Source organism: Scophthalmus maximus, chromosome 1, assembly GCF_022379125.1.
Source record: "Scophthalmus maximus strain ysfricsl-2021 chromosome 1, ASM2237912v1, whole genome shotgun sequence".
Taxonomy (NCBI): Eukaryota; Metazoa; Chordata; class Actinopteri; order Pleuronectiformes; family Scophthalmidae; genus Scophthalmus; species Scophthalmus maximus.
Window position 1 is genome coordinate 26,892,268 of NC_061515.1, and position 17,401 is coordinate 26,909,668.

The 17,401-nt window shown below is 45.8% G+C and overlaps 1 protein-coding gene and 1 long non-coding RNA gene across 7 annotated transcripts in view; one reads left to right on the forward strand and one right to left on the reverse strand.

Moving 5' to 3' along the window:
- Positions 1 to 17,401, forward strand: part of LOC118301237 — a 1,055,945-nt gene that overhangs the window by 4,732 nt on the left and 1,033,812 nt on the right. The gene's annotated exons all lie outside the window — the stretch shown is intronic.
- On the reverse strand, positions 2,922 to 16,897 carry LOC118316999 (probable ribonuclease ZC3H12C). Of its 2 annotated transcripts, none has more exons than XM_035645395.2 (6): positions 16,744 to 16,897; positions 8,436 to 9,322; positions 8,162 to 8,301; positions 7,836 to 8,070; positions 7,389 to 7,495; positions 2,922 to 7,110 (listed from the first exon to the last, which is right to left on the reverse strand). In XM_035645395.2, the coding sequence occupies exons 2-6, from the start codon at positions 9,251 to 9,253 to the stop codon at positions 5,534 to 5,536; spliced, it is 2,877 nt and encodes a 958-aa protein (XP_035501288.1). In that variant the 5' UTR covers positions 9,254 to 9,322; positions 16,744 to 16,897; the 3' UTR covers positions 2,922 to 5,533. The 2 variants fall into 2 exon arrangements, with proteins under 2 accessions (XP_035501288.1, XP_047186689.1); XM_047330733.1 differs by lacking the exon at positions 16,744 to 16,897 and adding an exon at positions 13,528 to 13,762.

Consider the following 17,401-nt stretch of genomic DNA (forward strand, 5'->3'; position numbering starts at 1 on the left):
ATCTCCTCAAGTGTAGTAAAGATACATGAAAACTGTACAGTAACAGTAAATGTACTGATTAATGGATACACTTGTGTCTGGTGCAGTGATGTCAAAAACACAAAGTCTTAATTGATGTGTGGATTATGCCCAGCAAGTCATTTATTTTGTGCACATTTTTGCTTTTTTGTGTATAGTAAGGTATAAAAACTGCAAAAAACAACACAGTATAGTATGGCATAAAATGTGAAATAGGTGATAATATAGTATAGTATATAGTACAGCCTCACACAAAGAAAAGGAAATCAGGAAACATTTAAATTGATGAAGTTATGAATCCGTTTGGTACATCACATATGTCCCTTCATGAGACCACATCTTAACTGTGTTACATTACATGTGTTATTTAATCATGGACCCTGTAAGACCTTTACCTGTGTATCACTCCTCCACTGTGACCCTCTCTCCTCCGTCTTGTCTTGCACATGATCTATGGACCCCTGGACCCCGTCAACCCTCATCCTCAGTTCATCCGTCTTTACCAGTAAGTCCCCTCCATCCCTCCACCTCTGATTCTTCAATTCTCCTGTTCAGATGATCCATTATACAATTCTCCTGCTTTTCATTTTCAATAAATTTACCATAATTTGATCGGAATGATACTAAACCTAAAAGGCCTGAACCTTACACAGATCTTTTAAAAAAAAGAAAAAATGTACCTGAGAAAGTAATGGCTTGTAATATGACATATATTTTTTAATTTGTGCCTTTAAGCATATGCAGATTAGTGTCTGTCCTTGTCTTGTAATGTACTTTTAAGTGTATCTTTTTTTTTTTTAACTGGGTCAAGTCAGGTCATTTGGTAAATAGAAGTAAAACCAATTTTATATGTGTAGTCTGGTGGTGCAGTGGCAAAGGCACTACCCTGAAAGTGAAAGCTTGATGGTTCAATCCCTGTTCAAGACAGATCATTACAGTGCCCTAGGATCGATTTTTCGTGGTTTTAGCAAAAAATGGCTTTCTGGGGGGGTTTTGCAGTTTTTTAACTGATGTTTTCCATTTTTTTGTATATTTTAATAAAATTGTGATTTATTTGTATGTTTTCATTTTTATTTAATTTTTTAATTAGTCATTATTTTTGTATTTTTTCATTATTATTTTTTTTGACCCCTCATCGCACCGTCACTCTCCCCACGCCAACCAGTGTATCCAACGTTTCTCCGATGTTTGTCGGGAATTTCACATGTAAGCTTCCTTCACATTTCTTCAGCATTTCTTCACATTGACAGCTTTCCTCTATCCATTGACGGTTACAATGTCGTTCCCTTGAGGAAATTTCAATCCGTGTTTCAATCACGAGATCTCGTTCATGTTTGAGTGTCTTGCAGTGCACATGATCTACAGATCTTGTTCGTTCATGTTTGAGTCCACACTCAGTCTTGAACTCTGGGTCTCTCGCACCAGAGCCTCGCGTCTTACCACTCGACCACCATCTTTCATGCAGATGATTGTTGAGTTTGTTCTCATGAACATCAGACATTCAACAGGACAAATTGTAAAATTGTTAAAGGTGGGAGTCGAACAATGGACCTTAATATGCCCATACCTGTATCATTGCCACTACGCCACACAGTTGTTTTAGTTTTTTCTCATCAATGAAGCAGCAGCAGACATTTAAGAGGACAAATTGTAAAAATGTTAAACTTGGGAATCGAACCATGTACCTTAATATGTCCATACCTGTATCATTGCCTCTACGCCACAATTTAAAATGTGTTCTAGTTTGTTCCCATCAAAGTACGGTTAGGGTTAGTTTTCAGTCAACTTGTTTGTGTTTTTTGGGATTTATGTAAATGAAAACACTGCCACAATGTTTCTGTTCATAAGTTTAAATGTATGTTTTGTTTTCAACAAAATCACAAAAATGGTGAGTCTTGATCTGTCAACCTTTCACATGTGAGCCTAAAGTTTTACCACTTGACCAGCATCTTATTCAAGAAACTCAGGCCCAGTTTTTTTCGCATTTAAGTAGCTGTTGGCTTTCGAGCAGACGAGCTGCTAAAGTTTTCAGTTAACTTGTTCGTGTTTTGTAGGATTTATGTAAATGAAAACAATGCCACAAAGTTTCTGTTCAACAACTTTACTCAGAAATAAGTTTAAATGTATGTTTTGTTTTCAACCAAATCATAAAAATGGGGTTTTGATCTGTCAACCTTTCACATGTGAGCCTAAAATCTTACCACTTCACCGGCATTTTACTCAAGAAACTTAGGCCTATGAGCAATGCAAACAATAAGAAAGTCAGAGTAGATCTTTAGAAAATACCTGTCCAAGTAGCTAACTTGGTTAAACATCTGTTTTGTGTGTATTCATTCAACTCTGAAATGTAAGTTCAAATCTTGCATTTGTCAGAGAAACTTTAAGTCCCATGAACAATGCAAACAATCTGATGGAATGTATAGGGGGAAAAGGGGGCGGGGGACTTGGAATGTACCAAGTTTGTTTCTGTAACATAAACTATTTAACTGTCCAAACAACCTCAAACATACTTGATAATGAGTGATTATTTAGCTATATTATCACATTTGATAACTCTTCGGGGTTCAGACAAGACACAACACAGCAGCTGCTATTAATCTATCGTCTTTTCATTAATAACAGTTTCATAATTTGACTGAGTGATGAGCCAGTTTGAAGAAGGTTGAATCAGAAATCTCTTGACTCGTCCTCAATGTGACTTATTCTGATCAGTTTCACATTTCAAGTCAGCTGTAAGTCCAATGGACCACTAGGGGGCGCTAAGTGAAGCTTAAATGTGATTACAGACTCACAGAAAGAAATGTCAAACATTATAAATACTACAAATAATTTTAATTTTACTTGTGACAACATAAATAATTTACACCAATATTTGAATGGTCACTTAAACGAAAGACCTTTCATTGCAGTACTACTCTTTAATGAATGATCACAGGTACAGTGGGGTTACAATAATGTGAAACAGAGGACTTTCATTCTACTACAGTGTAATGGCCTGTATAGCATTGTAATATCTGAAGACACCAGCCAATTCACCGCACTGGTTTACATTATCACCATCTATGGCCGCGTGCACTTTTCTAAGCAAACAATGTTGGAAAGTGGGCACACTTCAAAAGCACACTTCCTGATCCTACAGAAAACAAGTTATTTATTCCCACCCTACTTAAATTGTTTGTTAAGGAATGTGCTTTACTGAACACCAACTATGAAATAAAAACATCACACAAACTCTCACTTTGATTGCCCATAAATGTCCGGGACAGAAACACACAAGGATACATGCAGAAATCAAAAACAAATCAAAACATGCATAACAGTTTGCTGAACATAGTTCAGAGTATCGGATGTGTCATAAGCACAATGCCATGAAGAGGCATTACTTTGGGCCCACGCTCGGGTGCCAGGCTGACACACAGTGCCAGGAGGCCAGAGAGAAGGCGCTTCTTCAATACACACAGAGGTTCTCTCATATCAACAGCACGTGTTATTGTACGGTTATTCATTATTCGTACAATGTGACACGTCGGACAGGAAAGAAACCAGGGGGCTACATGTAGCTGGCTTGTGATGGACTTGTATGACGAGCTCCCTGTGGAGACTTTAATTCCCTGGCGGCCATTTTAGGCTTTTGGTGGGTCAATTATAACAAATCTATGTCATGCTGTTTACCTTTTCGGAACATGACAAACATTAATGACTGATTGATTAATGATTAATTGAAATCATCACACAAATTCAGACTGATATTTACTCCAGGTCATTCAAAATGGCCACCATGGGATATGGGACTGACCCAAATATAAATTGTAACTTATTACACATGGTTGGGGTCTGTCCCCTCAATATAAGATTTATAGAAATAATTTGGTAATGATAATAAATTGGTTCTCTATCATTTCAAGCATTAAGTTTAATAACGGTTTTTTTAATATCCATTTTGTGACTTAAAAAAAGTTGCTAAAAGAAACTTAAAAGATGAACTGACCCCAAATTCAAACACTGCAAAAAAAACAGTTTCATTCTCAGATGGGCAGTTTTGTCTGTCAACCAGTAAATCAAAACCTTCCTGTCACAAGTAATCGAACTGGAGCTCCTGTGAAAATAAAATAAGCCAGCTTCAAACCCAAAAAACCCAGAAAAAGAAGTTGAAATACCTAAACATAGTAGGCAGACAACTCCCTTTGTCTCATAACATATTTGAAGTAATTGTCTCAAAGATGGGACATCTGCTGGCAATGCACTTCATCATATAGCAATACATCAAGAGTGTTTGATAAATACAGATCAACTAGTCCATGTACTGTATATAACATCAGCGACGTAGTTAATGATACAATTTGTATCAAACAAGGTTTTTCTCTGTCTAGCGTGGATTCAGCTGGGATCTGCTACAGACGACAGCTGTTCCACCAACAGCGCAGCAGGCGCATCTGTTAAATATATTTACAATAAGTACACGTTTTCGTTTTACTGGTGTCGAGATGATCTCTGTCTGTGGCAGAAACCAGAGCTGACCCGATATAAAGGGCCAGAGAGAGAGAGATAGAGAGAGATAGAGAGAGATAGAGTGAAGAGAAAGAGAGATGTCCCTTACTAAAACTAAGGTACACACGACAGGGTCACCCATCTCTACAGCTACAACTCTGACCAAAATACTGATGTCATGTCAAATAAGACAAAACATCTTTCTATTTTTTAACCAACATGGAAAACCCAGTACAACAACGGCTGCACAACACATGGAAAAAGATGAATACAACACACACAGATCCTGGTCAAATTGTAGTTTGAAACAGTCATGTGTTAACAACCAGATGGGAATTGGAAACCTGACAAATTAAGAAAACACAAGTGATCTTTGTAGTTATGAAGAAGTAGAAAATCAATCCATCTGGCGCTACACACATGCAAGAAAAAAACATTTTCAAACACTGCTTTGACTCAGGTCTGACAGTCAGTAGAGTGCACATCATATGTTGTCTGCATATTCCCTAGAAATCTGAATCCGGTTGAGAAGGTGGTGAAAATGATTAAATAATCCTTCACAACATTTGTTGCATGTGAAAGTCATTAGGTTATGATTGGGCTGTAAAATAAAAAAAAGTGCCTTAATGTTTTGATGCAATAACAAGTCGTGCATGTGAAAGAAAACATACGAAGCTCCCTAATAAATAAAACAAACAAACTACAATCCGCCATGTGTAGAACAATCTTCAAGTTGCACTTTGTGTCAAAGTCATAGATTTCGACTCCCTCTCTCCACACTTCTTACGGTTGAGTTAATGTAGTCGTCGCTGCACAGTGACTACAGCTGGACCTGGATTATCTTCGGCATTTTTTATATCCTTCAAAATTGTGTCTCGTTAATTTCATAAGAAAAGAAAATGCTCTTCTTGCGGACAATCCGAAAGCATTCCAGTATTCCAGCATGCTTCCTGTCTGTCTGCTCATGCTTACCGCTTAAATTGCGTTTTCCTGTTTGGACTATTGTTTTCCAATGGAAGATAATTCTTCAGTAGCCTGTCTGGGCCTTCTCGGCCAGGATGGCAGCTGCCAGCTGCTGGGGGTCTGTGACGTGGGGGCTTCTGGACATCACCCGGCCCACCAGCTCCGAGGGGAAGATGTTACACAGGTTGATGTACACTTTCTCCCTCACGTCCACATAGCAGCCATGCGCGGGGGATTCTGAGTGCTGCGACATGTAGGAGGGAGGCGCGTGGGAGGGCACAGTCAGGTGAGCGCTGTGACGTGGATGAGGAGAGTGGGCAGGAGGTAGCGGGTGGTTTAGGTAATGTGTTGGGGACGGGTGGAGAGCTGGGTGAGAGGAGTGGTGCTGGGCGTAGCCGTCCTGTGCCCAGGGTGGGGTGTGCCAGGATGACTGGCGTGTGTCCGGCAGACTCTGATAGGCAGACGGCTCATACCTGGACGGCGGCAACGTCGGCTGTCTGTAGTACGTGTCCCAGCTGGGCAAAGCTTTCGGTCGGTGGTGATGGTGCGATGTGGAGAGGTGCTCGTACAGGTGTGAGTCCGACACACTCTCTGCTCGAGTGGGGGCCAGGCAGCGGCCAAGAGGAGAGCCAGGGGGGAGAGGGTTGGGCTGCGGCAGAGAGTGGTAGTCACCAGGGCAGCTGGAACGTGCAGCCAGCGGCTGGTGCTGGAGGTGAGGGGGTAAGGGGTAGAGAGGGCGCTTCGGGGCAGCCTCTGATGGAGGCGGATCATGAGCGCAGCTCTGCCCGCGTGTCAAACCCAGGTGGTAACCGCGAACGCCGGTATTCGACGTGTGGCTGTGTTGGATGTTTGTGTAATCGGCCGGGTGAAGACCACACAGTTCATGGTTTGATGGAGCATGATGGGGATACAGCCGGCTGTGGGGATTAGCGTAATGGATGTTGTCTTCCAGCAGGGTGTCTGGGGGGCATCCGGGACACGGCCTCTCGCTGTACGAGTCACAGCTGCTGCCGCAACTCGCGCTGCTCTCGCTGCCGCATTCGGAACCCGCTGAACCCAATGAGCCCAGCCGCAGGTCTGTGTCGTTGGGGAAGCGACAGTCTGGGCTCCGTCTGGACGACAGGCTCAGGCCAGAGTAGGCACGCGTTACAGAGTAGTAGCTCAGGTCCGGGGACTCACAGTGAGGGTAAAGGTCATGGCCGGGAGCTGGTAGGAGACTGTGAGGAGTGGCTGCTCTGGACTGCTGGTCCTGGGGGAAGCTGGATGGGGGGCCTCCTGGGGCCGGGGACATGGTGATACTGGCACTGCAACTACTGCCGCCACTGCTTCCGCTGCTACCACCGGCGCACAGACCGCTCTTCTGGCTTTCCAGCCTCCCTTTCGCCAGCAGCTTCTCCTCAGCATCGCTGTATGACAGCGCTCGGATGCTGGGGTCCGACTGCCTTTTCGCGGCGCCTTTCTTTGCCTCAATGCTGCCGGCTGGCACACTGTGGCTCTTCACCAGCCCAGCGTCTCCCTGGTTCTTTGTGGTGACGCAGGTCTTGGCGCTGGCTCGCAGCTCGTCGGCCACGGCACGCTGAGGCTGAGCTCCTCTTTCTGGGTGATAGTACTTACACTTGTGGCCATAAGTGCACTTTTTTCCTGGAACAAAGAGCCAGAAAGTCTCAGTTTTATTACACGATAAACATATAGAATGCAAACACTGTGTAATGCGAGTCAATATGTGACCTGGACAGTGAATCCAACATTTTCAAGACACAAAGTCACCACTACACATGCATCATGTCATGAGTGGGATTCTAATTTCCTTTAAATAATTTCCTTGACCTATAAAAGAAAAGATTTTAGTTTTTTTAGATGCATTACATTGGTGTGTCTATGTGCATTTAGGTGAAGTATGTGCATGTCTGTGTTCTCACCATATGGGCAAGGCTGTTTCTTCTGCTCCGGCATGACGGGTCTTTTCCTCAGGAAGTTGTCCAAGCTGGGCCCATGACGACCAAGTGGGTCGTCCGGTGGCATGAATCTGAGAGACGACGAGGACAAAGATATTTACATCACATCACTTACAGGATCACAGTGCTCTTTATATGTTTAGGTTGCGTCTCATTTCTGGATAAGATTAATCGGGGGAACAGGAAAGTGGAGATAGACAAAACAAAATTATTATTATTATTATTATTAAAAAGATGTAATCCTCCATCTTAAACCAAGTGAAAAATACAATATTATAGATATCTTCTTTGTCCAAAAAACCAGGAATATTATTCAGAGTTACTACGTCTGAACTATAAAAATTACAGACATGACGACACCAAGGTCTCTCATATTGTCTATCTGCCGCACACTTATCCAGCCCGACTTACTTGTCATTGACAAAGGAGTACATGAGCAGCCGCTCGTCGATGAACTTCTTCCACTCGGGCCTCTCGTTGGCCAGGTCACGGTAGTTGTCGTTTGAGACGATGATGCCGTCTGACTCATAGGCCAGCTTGACAATGAAACGGTCGTCATAGCAGACGACGCGCCGTCCCTGGACGCGCCGCGAGGGAGTGAAGACCAGGATCTTTTCTTTCTCAAGGCGACGCAGGATCTCCTGATCTGTGGAGGAGGGAGTTGAGGTGCGAGGTTACAATAATCAGTCAGTGCAAATCGACTGCGTGTGTGTGTGTGCGTGTGTGTTTGTTCTGACCTGTTATAGGGGCATCGGGGCGGGACTGCTCTTTCCTCCATGCAGGCACAAACACTGTGATGTCATGATGGCCCCGCTCTAGGAACCAATCGACAGCCAGCTGGATGCCCTGGCACGAAAACACTTCCTTGTTGCCATGACTACAGGACAAAGGGTAACAGCAAATTAATATTTTGTGAGGAGCACCTTGAAGATAATATAACACATAAGTCCTGCACTAAATCCAACTTCCATGAAGGTTATGATGTTCCGATTTTGTTGAAAATGTTCTCACCTCATAGCGACATTACTTCCGTCGACCACGACCGGACGCAGGTTGTCCTGGTCACACAGAGACTCCGAGAGGCAGGGCGAGTCCGATCTCTGGCCGTCCAGCAAATCTGAGCAACCGCAAGACGACGAGGAGGATGACGAGGATGAGGTGGAGGCCAACGACCCCGCCGGCTGCTCGCCGTCTGACTTGGTGCCCAGTTTGACCAGCTCTCCCAGTATGTCGTTGATGAGGGTGTCGGGGCCCAGCTTGGACAGCACCAGTCGCACCGTCTCCTCAGAGTAGCCCAGCTTCAAGGCGAAATCCAGCTTCGCCTGATACTCCTTCCCACCAGCCCCGGACGCTGGGGCTGATTTTGAGGGACTGGGGAGAGGCTCGGGGGGGCTGTTACATGGGGAGTTGGCCGGGGACTGGGCAGGAGAGTCATGTTCACGCTCTGATGAGAGTTCAGACGGGGGTTCAGGAGGCCCCTCTGTGCCAAGGTCCACACACTGGGTACGACAAAGCGGCTGGTGGCTGTTCTTATTGTGAGGCGACCCTCCCTCTTCTCCTTCCGTGCCAGGGCTGGCCGCGAGGGTGGAGCCGGAAGATGGCGCCAGCTCGCAATCGCCGTCGAATCCGGCGTTTTCCTCCACCACAGGCGGCAGAGGGGAATCGGCGGTGCTGCTGTGACCGGGGCTCTCCCCCTGCTCCTCCATAGCAGGGGCACCGTCAGCACCGCCAGCCTGCCGGTCAGCCCCGGCTACGTGGAGATACTCCAAATCCAGCCCCGGGTCGAGGATGTGGCCTGCTCCTGCGTCCACATGGTCCTGCTGACCCATGGATCTGTCACAGACATCCAGCACACCGGGCTGAAGGACGCCCTCTCACAAAGCTCGACTCATCGGTGCCTGAAGAGAGAGACAAACGTGATGTGAGCAAGTCCCCCTATGAGGGGTCCTAAAACCAGGTAAGATCAGTGGTCAACATAATTGAGAACAAAATAAAGTAACACTGCAGACATGTTGAATGTTTCTTCTCTAATCATTAGCACTGGTGATCAAATGCAAATCTGATGATATACTGTACATGATGAGGCGCATGATGAGTAATATTTGTGGAGAAAACACACGTCTGTTAAGAAAGCGACTAGGTTAGCATTTTTTTCTGAATTTGCACTCAGCTCAGAAAAGGAAAAAGTCAACAACCGTTGTCATTTTAGGGAAATCTGACTTCACTTAAATTTCCCTGAAGGAACATTTCTTGCCGAGCCGTCCCCACACTCTAAGGTTCCCATCCCGGGCGGTGACGGGCCGTCTCAGGCAGTTGGGGACTTCACCGAGGCTGACATAATAAGTGGGTGGGGGCCCTCTCACCCTAATTAATGGACTCCCGCTTTCCCCCCCCCCCCCCAAAGTCTGGTCCCCAGTGTGTTTTTATTGGGGTGACAGCATCGCACATTAATCTAAACGGAAACAGAGGGTGGACTGTTTCAAAAAAAGAAAAGAGAGGACACCAAGCCGTTAGCGACAGACCCTTCCCCCTCACAGTCTACCTGGTAATTAGGCCCCATATGCTTCTTCCTACTACGAGTTACTCATTAAAACACAGCGGGGCTCTGAGGCTCCAGAGCCAATCATCATATTGCATTCAGACGCGGGATCTGGTCCGGCTAATGTGATTGGTGTCAAAGGTTTAGCTGCACGCAAATTACAGGGAGCACTTTGGAAAAGTTAATCTGAGACCATGAAAGCACATCTTCAAAACAAAAATTATAGGCCTGATGTTTTCTAACGGGACTGGAATATTGGGCTGATTCATGTCATTTAAAGGTACAGTATCTACCAAACCAAGTTATTAAAAAGAACCTTTCATTTGCTAGATAATGTTTTGCTGTGCTGAAATCCTTTTGTATGTCCTCAGACGGAACGAACGGCCCCGAGGGGGCAAACACAGTCAGCAAACTCCACAGATGTAAATGTGCAGTTGCACGTTGCCCGAAGCTCTTTCAACCTTCAAGGACTCGAACCCACATCGTCAGGACAAAGCCGATGATGGAAGGGGAAGTGACTTGACGCCGGTGGAGGGGGTGGGTCGGGTGGGAGGAGTGTGCATTTTATGAAAAGGGGGCTGCCTAGCAACAGGGCCGAGCTACTGTTGCTAAGCTACAGCTGCTGAAAAGAATTCTCCCTTTCCGAATGCCAAGACAGAGGCTGCGGCGTTCAGCCGGCGACCCACCTTACTCACACACACACACACACACACACACACACACACACACACTGCAAAAAGTGGTGTGGAGGAGGGAGGGGCTCGAGTGTGCCTCACTGGCAAACCGACCCCAATACCCAAGACAACAATAGCCGTGGAGGAGTGATTACAAGGATTGGGAACTTGGCATCAGCCGCTGTGGGCGTTGATGATGCTCATGCACAAACACACACACACACACACACACACACACACACACACACACACACACACACACACACACACGGAGCGTCTGCCTCACAAAGTGACTCATGGTGCTGTGGTGAGAGTGGGTCAACTGGGAGCATTTCATGCACTGGACTCTATTAAAACCACATCAAAACTACCTTTCAAGTTTCTCTGAGGCGAAACATCGTCCGGTCCAGAGCACAAGAAGCACATCACACACCACGTACACAAAAATCCACACCAGGAACATTTTACATCCCATGATCCGATTTAAATGTCTGATCAGACATTTCCTGATTTCGTTCAGAACTTTGCCAACTCTACACGTATGAATCTAATGTTCTTGCTCTGCTACTTGTGTTTGGAGAACATTTAACATTGGAAAAAATGTTGCTCCATGTTCGTAAAAATATATGAATCGTTTTGGGATCAATATTTAAACTTGTATCAAAAATTACAAATGATATACAACCAGAATCAGTAGTGGGCAACAAATCATCACAGACGAGGGCTCGCAATCATAAAGAAAGTGGAGAAAAAACAATTCCTGGATCCAGCCATTCCTCCAAAATGTTATGGACTCTTTCTTGGGTCAGACCCCATCACTCAACAAAATTTAATGGAAATCTGTTCAGTAGTTTCGTTCAGTAATCCGGCTGACAGACAGACAGACAGACAGACAGATAAACAGACAGCGATGAAAGAACATAACCTCCTTGTTGGACAATATTGAACCAGCGAACACTGGGATACATTCATGACAGAGCAATAAAGTTTAATGGATTGTTCAGGTTTTCAGTTTTAACCTTGGTGCATCTCGTCTTGGTGAACTGAATCTTAAAATACACAGTGAATCTTTTATTTATCTCATCGTTTCTCTTCTTTTTGAAGATTTTATACGACCTGATCTTAGTGTAGCACTTTGAAATGTGCCATATAAATAAACTTGACTTGCATTAGGCCATTCTGCTGATTGTTTTCTTATTATTTTGTTTGTTAAAGTGTTGTGTGTGAGAAAATATCCATATAGAGAGGCAAAGCTGGGATTAGTGAAATGTTTTGTTCTGTCTGACTCAACAGACAAATCCTAAATATATAAACTACTACAAAGAGCAAATATGGCACATTATTACAAACAGTCATTGTTGGATTTTTTTTTACTTTCACATTAACCTAATTCTTTACATATCTAATCATAATCCTGTTTGAGCCTATCAAATGTGAGTCTTTTCATATAGGTAGATTAAAAAAAAAAATCTTCTAGTGTGGTCCCAGCTCCTCCGAATGACGCATTCAGGACATTGTGGAATCCTCGAATCAGACAAAGTCTCAACGGACCAACGGCAGCGCGGCCTCCTCACCCCGTCTCAAGACCTCCAGGGTGAGTGGGCGCATCTTTCAAAAAACGGCGGCCGACCAGCTCCCACACACACACACACACACACACACACACACACAGACACAGACATACACACACACACACACACACACACACAGCAGCGCTGCAGGCTTTGATGGAGGCAGTGATGAATATGTAACACAGTCCTTGCAGCGCTTTGTGTTTCGGAGCTTTGTGTAAGTGTGTGCAACTGGGGGAGGGGGGGGGGGGTGTTTGAGAGGGGCACAGAGGACTTGGGGGGGTCGTCTGGCGGTGCATCACTACACGCTTGACACAGTGCAAAACTTAATGTAAGAAAAAAAAAGGGGGCTGTCCCGGGCCGCTGAATAATCAGCTGGAGGGGAGGAGGGGGTTGCAGTACTGTGTGTGTCTAGATGGGGCAGCAGGCTTTCCCCGCCAGCAGCAAGGCAACAGATGTATGCTGAGTAGTCCTCACAACTGGTGTCTCCCCCCACTCGCACACAAACACAATCACACGGCACCACTCCCCTGCCTCCAGACAGCCAATGGAGTGGCAAGAAAGACGCAGCAGGACAGACACTGACACACATAAACACACGCACGCACACACACACACACACACACACACACACACACACACACACACACACACAGATAAGGAAATTTGCAAACACACACACACACTTTCCTCAGCCAAACCTCTTGAGCCAAAGAGCTTCTTGCTTCCTTCAGCCTGATGTCACACAGATAAAAATCAAGGTTACTTTTTTTTACACCCCCCTTCCTGAAAAAAAGAAACATCCACAACACAGCCCCCCCGCCCTTACCCATCCAGCCCACCAAGCTTAATATCAACACAGATAACACTGTTTGAAATACATGCAATTGGATTGACAGTGTAATAGCTGCAGACGCAGGTGCAGTACAGTCGGTTTTACACTGTTATCACAAACTTGTCATGTGCTGTGGTGGTTAAACTGCCACTTCAGGTCACAACTAGCTGCATCTTTTGACTATGATATTTCACAACCAGACACATCAAGACATCAGGTCTGTCTTACATTCGAGGGAATCTGGGAAATCCGTGATTTGATGATGCTGCAGCGCGGCCTGTGCTGACCCAACCGGGCTGGTGGGGAAGGAGCAACCTGTCATGCAGGTAACACTGTAGTGTAGTTTGACCTCTGCATCATCTCAGTGGTCAAGGACATTTTTTTAAAAATTGAATCCCAAAAATGCCACAATTTATAAGCAAACTAAAAAAAGGGGACATTTCAGTATTAAAGTGAGGTTATAAGCAGACAGGTGGACACTTACCAGGCCTCAAGAGATCAACAAACAATGAGGAGTGGGAAGTGCGTTAGCTCGCGTCCACATATTTTTTATCCTTTAAAACAAGCATGCAAGTGAAAGTGAGAGATAAAAAAAAAACAAGTTTCAAAGTTCCCACGGGATCTCCATCCGAGCGCGGAGCATCCGAGTGCAGCCCGACGCCTCTGTCCTCCGAGTGCCAGTGTCCTCCAGAGCGGAATTTCCTCCTGGCGAAGCAGGAAAAGTTGGACAATGAGTGGCGGAACAGATGGACCAACAATGTCTGCCATTCCCTCGTTCAGAGTGGCTGCTGCTCCGCCAATCAGAGCGCAGCGGCCTGACAATGAGGCGCGCAGACAAGGGGAGGAGGAGGAGGGGAGGGGCTGTGGGCAAATGCCTGCAACACCCAGTTTCCCCAAGGCACGCGTACTCAACGTACACACACACACACACACACACACACACACACACACACACCCTCCTCCTCGGCCTGAAAGGGCTTCCCCTGTGTGGCCGATGAATCAACGAGGGCTGGGCGGCCGAACAATAGCGCTTCACAATGGGAGGCCGGGGAGGGCAGCTGCAGTGTGAGGGGCCGGTGCTATTACGGCCCCGGGCAGCAATAGAGAACACCTGGCTGCAGAGCACCACAGTCAGTCTCCTCTCTTTGTCTGGGGGCGGGGGGGGGTCAAGACGGAAAGAAAGGAGCAAGGCCGGCTGAAAGAGCGGCGTGGCCTTTAAGAGAGTGCAGGAGGAAAGAGGAGAGTGTGGCCGGGGCTGAAAGGGGACACGAGGGAGTGTGGGGGGCGAGGGGACATCAACAAGTTTTATGTCCAGATGAGGATGAGGATGAGGAGGGGACCTGCTCCTCATTGTTGCGGCACACTTAGGGCAGATGACTCGGAAGCACAAATCTTAGCCTCTCTGTCTTTCATGTGACAATGCAGCCAGGGCACCAAGTAGAGGATTTGAATAATATTGACTAAATAAATCCACATTAATACATTGTCCAACATGTACATGCTACAAAATGACTTTATTCAAAATGTGAGGGACACAGGAGGGGCTACAATAGAGCACCAAGTCAATTGAGTGATAAAAAAATGGCTACTACTGGAATATATACACAGTGCGTAGTTCTCTCTCTCTGGATCGCGGTGAAAAGCAAAGACTCGAGGCAATAACGCAATAAACGACACATTATCACAGAGGACAAGTAGGAGGTTTGTTTCACTTGCTGGGGAACAGGTTGAATAAAAAGTCAAAGGATAATATTTATCCATCATCTCCACAGGGGACTAAATAATTGAGCCTTCTAATACTGTACATGTTCGAATCTTTCCTGAAGCAAATGACTCACATCTGAGCTCTTGTGCAAGTCCTTCAGCGGTTCCTCACCTCAGAGGCCCCGAGATCTTCTTTATGAAAGAACTCAAACAAAACGCAGGTGCGTCCATAAACGTGTGATCTCAAAAAGCAGGAAGACTGAATCGTAAAAGTTTCAAAATGTTCATTCAACAGAAGAGAGACAAATGATCTGGCCAGAAAGAAGTCGTGTGAAATGAAGAAGCAGCAGAGAGCGGCCTGTGGTGTCAGTGTGTTTTAGTTTGTGTGTGTGTGTGTGTGTGTGTGTGTGTGTGTGTGTTCTCAGTCGACCCGCCAAGGGAAAATAAGGGACGACAGCTGCCTGATTAAATAAGACTTGTGTTCTGAGTCAGCTCGCAGAGTCAGATAAGGGTGACGAGTGGGGAGAGGACGGCAGCTGACCGACGGCAGCGTATCCAAAACACACACACACACACACACACACAGAGAGAGAGAGAGGAGAGGAGAGCAGCTCTGCAGACCAGCTGTCGCAACAAACAGGTGTGTGTGCTGCTCCCAACAACTGCAGCGGCAACAGGGTGATCCCTCTTCTGTTTGGACACTGAGAACACAGTGTACGACTGAGCACAGAGTCTGTCGAGGATTCCAGCCAGCATGAAAATATGTGTTCTAATACGCTCTGATGGAGCCGCGAAAAATGTATTCCTTCATCTATTAATGTGCTTGATAAATGTGTGAAATGTCAGAAAAACAAGAAACTGTAGATCAGGATAGGACTTCTTGAATACAAAACCCAAAGATGTTTGGTTTATGGTCACTTAAAAAGCGCAAGAGTCTGCAAACTTATGAAGAATTCACAATTACTTAGAATGATTTTGCACCTTGTGCTATCCGACCCAGGACGAGGCCACAGAGGGGAGGCCTCACCTCCTCCTGCCCCGCGTGACCTCTCTGACCCCTGCATTTCCACCCAGCACTGAAAACACCAGCAAAAACAGTCAGTTGTGCGCGTGTGTGTTTGTGTGTGTGTGTGTGTGTGTGTGTGTGTGTGTGTGTGTGTGTGTGTGTGTGCGCGTGTGTGTGCGCCATTCAAATCAGTACTTAATATCATGGACATGTGAAGACACGGAGCCCAAACACCACAGCCAGACCTTTCAGACCACAATCAAATGAGAAGTGACTTCTCTTGTTTTTTAATTTCTCTTTGCCAGTCAATATTATAAATGATACAACTGTGGACTGGAGGTGGAAAGTTCTGGTTCAGAAATATATTTAACAAATGGTTTATTTGATTTTAATTGTGCAGTCGTAAGCATCATTGGCAAAGGGAAAGAGAACAGCTTCTGAGTCTGGTGATGTGGGGGTCTCTGAAAATGGACAGAAGTTAAAGGAGGGGATGTAATAAAAACCTCAGGGGACGGGGGCAGACAGCTGCTGCTGCTGGGGGCCACAGCCACCACCCTGGACGACTGCCCCTTCTCTCCATCTCTCATCCTCAGAGACCCACCAGCAACCAAAGACTGAGGACGCACACAGAAACACAGGACAGGTGGAGGAAGAGTCTCTCCACTGTCTCTCTGCGCCTTCATGGATCCACCAGAGGAGAGAGACAACTAGTGGGATCTGGAGTTTGACTCCGTCCTCCTTCACTCCAGAGGACCAGAGGACCAGAGGACCAGCCTCCCTCTGTCGCTTCAACCCGTGTTTTATCATTAGCACAAAGCAGCATCCGCGTCCGACCTGCTACACAAACTACATCAAGGATGATGATGATGATGATGATGATGGGGAGCGCGCAGGGGCGTGCACGGTCACCGCAAACCATCACCGTCACGACCTCCATGTAGCCCCCCCCCCCCCCGACACCAACCTGCAGCTCGGTGTGCGGGTACTCACCTGGTCAGGGTCGCTGCAGCCCCTCGACCGTTTAAGCTTTGTGATCAAACGGAACCACAAAAAAAAGGAGAAGCGAGCGGGCGAAGGTTCCCATCACATACTGGCGACGCAAAACATCCGGCTGGATGTGCAGCGTGACCCGGCCGAGCTGCGTCAAGCTACAGGGAGTGACGGGGCTTTGGCTTCCGCCCTGGCGTCGTTTCAAAATAAGAGCGGACGCTGATAAGAAATAAACGCACGATGTGTTGACATGTGATACACATACGAGTTTATTTGTACGTTTCCAATACACCTAAGCTTTGTTTGGAGGAGATCACACCCAGACAGAAGTACAATATGAGCATCTCAGTATCAGATCATATGTGAGGGAGCAGATAATAAGTCACTGTAAATCACAACAGGATTGTAAATATCTCCCTCAGAGTGGGGACTGTCTAATCATAATCTAAAACAATCTAACTCTTTAAGGTCAAAAAGAGAAAACGTTGGTCAGGTAAAACATTCGTCATACAAAATATTAAAGCTTTTAAAAGATTCATTATATCCCCACATTCCCGGAAACCATATTCAGAAACTGGCCTTCAAGACCTTACTTGATACACATTTCCTGTTTGAAAATATTAATGTAACCTCAGTTCATGTAAATGTTTTGTATATA

What these genes read in the sequence shown, in the direction of transcription:
- LOC118316999 (XM_035645395.2), bottom strand. Translation starts at nt 9,253, where the DNA reads ATGGGTCAGCAGGACCATGTGGACGCAGGAGCAGGCCACATCCTCGAC. An exon ending in GGAAGTAATGTCGCTATGAG is followed by an intron (nt 8,302 to 8,435) that starts GTGAGAACATTT and finishes TTTGTCCTGTAG; the next exon opens with TCATGGCAACAAGGAAGTGT. An exon ending in TACTCCTTTGTCAATGACAA is followed by an intron (nt 7,496 to 7,835) that starts GTAAGTCGGGCT and finishes GTCGTCTCTCAG; the next exon opens with ATTCATGCCACCGGACGACC.